General features: G+C 54.9%; 2 protein-coding genes across 2 annotated transcripts in view; both read right to left on the bottom strand.

The window, feature by feature from the left end:
• Nucleotides 1–2931, bottom strand: part of LOC137594265 (D(4) dopamine receptor-like) — an 8998-nt gene extending 6067 nt beyond the window's left edge. The window contains exons 1-2 of the mRNA XM_068313634.1: nucleotides 2368–2931; nucleotides 550–662 (exon numbers count right to left, since the gene is read on the bottom strand). Of these exons, the coding sequence (XP_068169735.1) occupies nucleotides 550–662; nucleotides 2368–2604 (350 nt within the window). The 5' untranslated portion in view covers nucleotides 2605–2931. The remainder of the gene's footprint in view (nucleotides 1–549; nucleotides 663–2367) is intronic.
• A 1934-nt stretch (nucleotides 2932–4865) lies between these two features.
• On the bottom strand, nucleotides 4866–8373 carry LOC137594334 (cytosolic 5'-nucleotidase 1B). The gene is made up of 7 exons (XM_068313749.1): nucleotides 8292–8373; nucleotides 8156–8259; nucleotides 6649–6759; nucleotides 6452–6587; nucleotides 6251–6373; nucleotides 5893–6023; nucleotides 4866–5399 (listed from the first exon to the last, which is right to left on the bottom strand). Exons 2-7 carry the CDS (start codon nucleotides 8189–8191, stop codon nucleotides 5154–5156), a joined length of 783 nt encoding a protein of 260 aa, XP_068169850.1. The 5' UTR covers nucleotides 8192–8259; nucleotides 8292–8373; the 3' UTR covers nucleotides 4866–5153.
• Nucleotides 8374–8390: the final 17 nt, after the last annotated feature.

Here is an 8390-nt window from a genome sequence, read left to right as displayed (position 1 = left end):
TTTACAGGAAACAGAAGGTCGAGGTGATGTTTCCCCGTCAGAGCGCCGCGGCGTGACCGTCTGACCCCGTGACCTTCAGGCAGGTCGACTCCTGGCAGCCGCTCCGCGTCGGGTTTGATTAATCGTCTTTTCTCCTGGACGACCTGAGATGAAGCCAATTAGAGCCGGGCTGCGCCACACAGCTGTAAGTTACGGCTGAACTTTGACCCCTTCCTGCAGGGGCTGCTGGGATTGTTTGCTCTGAAGACGCGTCTGATTAATCTGCATAAGTGTTCTGTACTAAACTTTTGATCTTGAACTTCTTCCTGCCTCAGATCTAAACGTTAAAGCTGTAGGAAGTCAGGGTCGACTTCCTGTGGGAGGAAATCTCCCAGCAGCCACTGGGTGAAGGTTATGAGGTCTTGTCCACACCTTCATGTCCCCATCGGGGGTTAAACCTCTGCTCTGAGGACCAAACACAGCCCACCAGTATCACTGTCGCCTGGCAACGGCTGTGTGTGAGCACGTGATGATGTTACCGTGACGACATGGCAACAGGTGAGCACTGACCTGTCGATGCTGATGGCGCAGAGGTTAAAGATGGAGGCGGTGCAGAGCATGACGTCCATGGCCATCAGTCCGTCACACAGCGTGGGGCCGAGGGTCCACACGCCGTCCTGGAACTGACAAACAGGAAGAGGCTCAGAGCAAACAGGAAGAGGCTCAGTGCAAACAGGAAGAGGCTCAGTGCAAACAGGAAGAGGCTCAGAGCAAACAGGAAGTGGCTCAGTGTAAACAGGAAGAGGCTCAGTGTAAACAGGAAGAGGCTCAGTGCAAACAGGAAAAGGCTCAGTGCAAACAGGAAGAGGCTCAGTGCAAACAGGAAGAGGCTCAGTGCAAACAGGAAGAGGCTCAGTGCAAACAGGAAGAGGCTCAGTGTAAACAGGAAGACGCTCAGAGCAAACAGGAAGTGGCTCAGTGTAAACAGGAAGAGGCTCAGTGTAAACAGGAAGACGCTCAGTGCAAACAGGAAAAGGCTCAGTGCAAACAGGAAGAGGCTCAGTGCAAACAGGAAGAGGCTCAGTGCAAACAGGAAGTGGCTCAGTGTAAACAGGAAGAGGCTCAGTGTAAACAGGAAGACGCTCAGTGCAAACAGGAAACGGCTCAGTGCAAACAGGAAGAGGCTCAGTGCAAACAGGAAGTGGCTCAGTGCAAACAGGAAGAGGCTCAGTGCAAACAGGAAGAGGCTCAGTGCAAACAGGAAGAGGCTCAGTGCAAACAGGAAGTGGCTCAGTGTAAACAGGAAGAGGCTCAGTGCAAACAGGAAGAGGTTGTTTGCACGGCGCCATCGTCAACGTCATTTCTCTGCTCTAATGGTTTTACTTTTGAAACCTAAAATACACTCAAAACTAAAGGACACGCCCCTGGGTTCTTTGGACACGCCCCTGGGTTCTTTGGACACGCCCCTGGGTTCTTTGGACACGCCCCTGGGTTGTTTGGACACCTGCTCAGGTAGTTTGAGTCCGACACTTTGTTCTGCATGAAACCCCCCTCAGAGTGGCCATAGGAGCAGATAAGAGTAGATAGGAGCTGGTAGGAGGATATAGGAGCAGGTAGAGGTAGATGGGGGCAGATAGGAGCAGATAGGAGCAGACAGCAACAGATAGGAGCAGGTGGGAGCAGATAGGAGTAGATGGGAGCATGTAGGAGCAGACAGGAGGAACAAAAGGAGAATCTGTTGGATTAAAGGACACAAACACGATGTGGGGACGGGACAAAGGGATGGACCCCAGCTGACGCTCCTTCTCATTGTTCTCTTTGTTTTCATAACATCTATTTCTGTCCCTATTTAGGGGCCCAGGTTGACCTCTGACCCCTGGACTTGTGCCACCGTCGGGAGGAATGTAGCCTACAGACTGTAGGAACTCTGACAGTACGGAACTGTTCTATGGAAGAACGTGAATGAAGTGTCAGGAGGCGGGGCTTCATGATAGGGTCATCTGGAGGTCAGAGCTGACCTTTAAAGGGACAGTACACGGATTGAGAGCCGGGGTCTGAGGGACATGCCTGAAAGACCAGAGTCCAGGTGGACCTGGATTGTGGACCGGGTCACTGAGTCTGACATCACCCCCCAAAGCACAACCCCACCCACAGCCTTCGATCAAAACCACACTTCTGACTTATTTATTATTAGACACCCAGACCTTTCACGCTCCGGCGGGCCACGTTTGGCCCCCGGGCCATGAGTTTGACACATGAAGTTCCCCACAACCACGGGACGGTTCACGGGTCGGGATCTGGTCACTCAGCTATTAGGGGGTCACCTGTGGGGAAGCCGTCAGGTGTGTGGTGGAATGAACGCGTCACGTGACCCAGGTGTGTTCTCACCTCTGAGTACACGAACAGCGGCAGCACCAGCACCGCCAGCATCAGGTCTGCCGCCGCCAGGCTGACGATGAAGTAGTTGGTGGTGGTCTTCAGGGCCTTCTCCGTCATGACGCTCAGACACACCAGCAGGTTCCCGCCGCCGGTCACCGCGATCAGCAGCACCCCCAGCACCAGCGCCGCCACGTTCCGCGGCTCCGCGGACGGCTCCGCCGTCGCCGCGCTGGCGTTCACCGCCATCCCCGCCGCGACCCCTCCGCCCCGTCCCGGTCCGAGCCACAGCAGCTCGGACAGCGGGCTCTCATCAACGGGCTGGCCTCCGGCCCCCGTTCTGTGGCGTCATTACGGTCCCGCGGAGACTCTCCAGCGCGCTCCGGTGCGCACTTTACGCAAAGCCGCTCCGCCGTCCAACGGTGGAAACAGGTGGCTCGTCCCGGTCCTCGCTTCACGCCACGGTCATGGTCCCTCCGGTGAAACACGACGACCGCAAATCAAGAGAAAAAGTTTGGCTTCAGATTTTGTGTCGTGAAAATTCCGCAAAACAAAAAAAACCAGTTCCAGCAAACGGACCCGACCGTCGTGGAGTTGAGGCGGGGGGGGGGGGGGGGGTCTCTTAAATCCTCTGATCCATCCTCAGGCTGCGGGGTGGGGGGGGGGGACCACCGGAGCCTCTGCGTGGGGCTGCGGGAGTTCTCTGCCCGGTGGAGCACCGGGAGAATTAGACATCAAAGCCGCTTAACAGCCGCGTCTCACGGAGTCCGTTAGTCCTTGAGCTCCTCAGGAGGTCCGGCCCCGCCCCCGTCCGGCCCCGCCCCCGGCCCCGCCCCCGTCCAGCCCCACCCGGTGCCCTCTCTCTCCTCTCATCTTCTGTAGTTCTGGTTCTGATCCCAGACCATGCTGGTGTGGTCGTCTTTGTGGGGAGGGGTGAACGGTCCACAGAGAACCGGATCACAGCTGACCCCTCTGGGTCCAGCTGACCCGTGGGGGTCCGGCTGACCCGTGGGGGTCCAGCTGACCCGTGGGGGTCCAGCTGCTTGCAGACGGCGCCGTGTTCATCCCTGAACATCAGGTCACGTCTGCTTTGGGTTTGGATCTGGTCTCCAGCTGCTCAGCCTGACAGACGTCACGCTTCGTTCCGTGTGGCAGACGCTGGCTGGGATGTGAACACGTCACACGTCAGGGATGTGAACACGTCACCTGAACCCACACACCACCAGCTGGAGGTCTGCTCTGCAGCGTCCCCTCTCAGAGGAACCACAGGAGGTCCTCAGAGACCAGGACCTGGGACGGGGAGGTGGCGTCTTGTGGCGTGGGACATGAACCCATGACCTCACTGGCTGGCTGCTCCTTCATGACGCAGACATGACGCCACCTGGAGGCTGGTTCCTTACCGTTCTTCCACGCGAGCTGATCACCCTTCTGACGATAGGTCATGAGAACCAAGTGCAGTATGCTCCAGGTGGTCTGGGTGATGCGTCGCCATGGTAATGGGTCGCCATGCCAACGCCACGTCAGGCGTTTTTAAATCGCTGAGCAGGTTTTAATTTGGAGCAGCAGCCAGGAGCTCCAGACGCCAGACGGCGTCATCATCATCAGATGGGGGCTGAACCGAGGCTGGCAGGATGTTCTGAGAACACCCAGACCGTAGAGAACACCCAGACCGTAGAGAACACCCAGACCGTAGAGAACACCCAGACCGTAGAGAACACCCAGACCGTAGAGAACACCCAGACCGTAGAGAACACCCAGACCGTAGAGAACACCCAGACCGTAGAGAACACCCAAACTAGAGAACACCCAGACCGTAGAGAACACCCAGACCGTAGAGAACACCCAGACCGTAGAGAACACCCAGACCGTAGAGAACACCCAGACCGTAGAGAACACCCAAACTAGAGAACACCCAAACCAGAGAACACCCAAACCAGAGAACACCCAAACTAGAGAACACCCAAACCAGAGAACACCCAAACTAGAGAACACCCAAACCAGAGAACACCCAAACTAGAGAACACCCAAACTAGAGAACACCCAAACCAGAGAACACCCTCTCCAAGCAGAACGTCACGTCAGGGTTCATCTCAGCTTTAGGAGGAAAGTCGTTTCATGATTAGGCGCCGTCCCAGCATTCATCTCTTCAGTTAGGTGAATCTCCTCCATTTCTGCTGCTGCATTATAAACCCCTGGACCCCCCCCCCCACCTCAGTCCCAGTCTTCTAAAGGGCCCCTGGAGCCAAATCAAAGGCCCTTGTCCAGAACCCCTCAATTCTTCTCACACAAGATCTCAAGGAACCAGACCATGGATGGAGAACCGTCCTGCCTCCTGCTGGTGCCTTTGAACCACACACACACACACACACACACACACACACACACACACACACACACACACACACACACACACACACACACACACACACACACACACACACACACACACACACACACACACACACACACTCACACACATCTGTTAGACACTAAATAAAGAGTCACATTAATCACAATAAAACTATATTTAATCACAGACGTTTTACACAGAAACTCTTCCTCCAGATTCCGTGGAAATGAGAAACTTTTGTTTGGCCCCCAGGGGCCAGGTGGAGGTGGGGGGGCTGACAGAATTTAACAAGTGGAGCAGGAAAACGATCCGATGCCACTGAACGCATCGCCTCCAGGTGATCCGCTCCCAGCCAATCACCTTTACTCACGAGGGTCCGACCTTCACGTGTGTCAGACTCACATACGTGTTCTGTGGGGTCATGTGACCCACATTCCACAAGGCGTTGTCATTCCTGGAGGCCGCTCAAGCCTTCCCTGAGCAGAAAATGGGGTCGGAGCTGGGACATGATGGGGCCCCTTGGGGCCCCGGCCAGGCAGTACACCTCATCCACGTGGACGCCACGTGAGCGCAGCGTCCTCAGAGCGCCGCCGCAGCTGTCCCTGCCGCCGTGGAACGTCACCAGGATGATGCTGAGAGGGCTGTGGAACACGCCGAACCGCCGCCGCAGCTCGCCCAGGCGGGCGAGGAACCTCTGGGGAGAAGAACATCCGTCAGACACGTCGGATACGAGCTTCTCTCCTGCTCACTGCTCCGCAGACGGTCCCAGACTTCCTGTCTGGATATTTTCTACACTGACGGATCAGAACCATGTAGTCCCGACATGAACCGGGGGCTACAGGAGCTTCTACCCCCAAAATGCTGCCCTCTGCCTTTACTTGACCCCCCCTGCCCTGGAGAGAGGTGATTCTGATTGGCTGCTTTCTGACAGGTTGGGTCGGCGGTTAAAGTACCGGGCCTGAGGGGCAACAATCCAACGACCCCCCCCTTCTCAAACGTGTGTTTTATATGCAGCTACTGAACAAACCCCCCCATCCTGTGAATGGAAGACGTGAAGAAGAACAGAGCAGAGTAGAATACAATACAATAGAGTAAAGTACAGTAGAATAGAGTACAGTAGAGTATAATAATACAGTACAATAGAGTACAGTACAGTAGAGAACAATAGAGTACACAACTGTAAACACCTGAGTCGCCGGTCGGATCGCCCCCATCAGGTCACTGTTGGAGCGGACAACAGCGTCTCCACAGAACATCACCCTGAGCTGCTCTGATGGAGAGGACGCCACCTGCTGGTCCATCAGCGCCGAGAGCACACCTGGACAAAGAGAGAAGGATCTATCACACACCTGGACAAAGAGAGAAGGATCAATCACACACCTGGACAAAGACAGAAGGATCAATCACACACCTGGACAAAGACAAAAGGATCAATCACACACCTGGACAAAGACAGAATGATCTATCACACACCTGGATAAAGACATGTGGATCAATCACACACCTGGACTAAAGACAGAAGGATCAATCACACGACAACAGAACCTTTTCCGGACGCCTGCTGCGCCTGGCGCTGGTCGGTGGTCAGGAACAGCTGCACGTCATTGGTCAGGAGACTCTCCAGGAAGTCGTCCTCGCCAGAGAAACAGAACCTGCTGACGTCCAGTCCTGCAATGGATCGACAGGAAGTGACGTCAGGGTCGGCATCAGCGAGCGACCGCCGCCTGGTGGATCAGGGGGTGGTACCGTGATGTCTGGCGCTGCTGAGGAGGGGGGGCCTCTGCTGCTGTTGCTGGGCGTCGGTGGTGATGAGGACGACATCAAAGAGCAGCGTCTCGGCCGGATCGTCCTCCAGCAGACGTTCGTTCACCCTCTGGAGGGCCTGAGGGACAAACGGGTCAGAACCTCCTGGAACCCAAAGGCTGGTAGCGCTGGACACTCACCTGCAGCAGAGGGAAAGCCACGCCCACTCCCAACACGCCGCCGTCATCAGCTCCAGAATCAAACACGGAACGTGATGTCACGGCAACCACCAACGCACGCTCAGCAACTTTCTGCAGGACACAGACATGACATGAATGTAACAGATCCATGTTCTCATCATGTGGTCGGGACGGAACCAACACAGAACCAACATGAAACCAACACAGAACCAACACAGAACCAACATGAAACCAACACAGAACCAACATGAAACCAACACAGAACCAACATGAAACCAACACAGAACCAACACAGAACCAACATGAAACCAACACAGAACCAACATGAAACCAACACAGAACTAACACAGAACCAACATGAAACCAACACAGAACCAACATGAAACCAACACAGAACCAACATGAAACCAACACAGAACCAACATGAAACCAACACAGAACCAACATGAAACCAACACAGAACTAACACAGAACCAACATGAAACCAACACAGAACCAACATGAAACCAACACAGAACCAACATGAAACCAACACAGAACCAACATGAAACCAACACAGAACCAACAGAACCAACACAGAACCAACATGAAACCAACACAGAACCAACACAGAACCAACACAGAACCAACACAGAACCAACACGAAACCAACACAGAACCAACATGAAACCAACACAGAACCAACACAGAACCAACATGGAAACAATCCAGAACCTCTTCTACATCGGTTCTGTGTACCTGTACATCAGGCCTCCCTTGGACGGGGCAGGTGGAGGGACGGGGCAGGTGGAGGGACGGGGCAGGTGGAGGGACGGGGCAGGTGGAGGGACGGGGCAGGTGGAAGGACGGGGCAGGTGGAGGGACGGGGCAGGTGGAGGGACGGGGCAGGTGGAGGGACGGGGCAGGTGGAGGGACGGGGCAGGTGGAGGGACGGGGCAGGTGGAGGGACGGGGCAGTTACTGTAACTGTGTGTGTATACATGTTTTGATTTAAATCAGATATTTATTATTTTATTGATCTGCTCCTGTCTGACTTCTCACGTTGTTCTACTGAGGAGTGGCTGGAACGAAGAGTGATTTCCCCTTCAAGGGATTGATGAAATATTGATTTATTATCGTTAATTAATATTAGTAACACACTCTAGATCACTTAGTTTTTTAGTCTCATGCAAGTGAGTGTGTTCAGGCCCACACACACACACACACACACACACACACACACACACACACACACACAGACACACACACACTCACACTCACACACACACCCACACACACACACACTCACACTCACACTCACACTCACTCACACACACACACACACACACTCACACACACACACTCACACACTCACACTCACACACACTCACACACAGACACACACCCACACACACACACACACACACACACACACACACACGCTACTTGAATACTTTACCGGCACGAGCCGGGTTCTGTTTCCGGTTCGGGTCCGGAAGAGGCAGCGCGAGCCTCCAGAGGCGTCTCACCTGCTTCACGTGAGGGTTCGGGATCGTGGAGACCATTTCCGCCTGCGGGTCGGAACCTCAGCGGGTCGGAACCTCAGCGGGTCGGAACCTCAGCGGGTCGGAACCTCAGCGGGTCGGAACCTCAGCGGGTCGGAACGTTTGCGGGTCGGGGCCGGTCCGGACGGGTCAGCCGGCGCACAGAAGCTGTCAGACTTACTTCCTGTTTGCGCTCCCTTCTGTCGGAGCGCAGCGTGAT

The sequence above is a fragment of the Antennarius striatus genome, chromosome 4 (genome assembly GCF_040054535.1).
Source record: "Antennarius striatus isolate MH-2024 chromosome 4, ASM4005453v1, whole genome shotgun sequence".
Classification (NCBI taxonomy): Eukaryota; Metazoa; Chordata; class Actinopteri; order Lophiiformes; family Antennariidae; genus Antennarius; species Antennarius striatus.
Note: the sequence above shows the minus strand (reverse complement) of the source record. Positions and strands in the feature narration are given on the sequence as shown.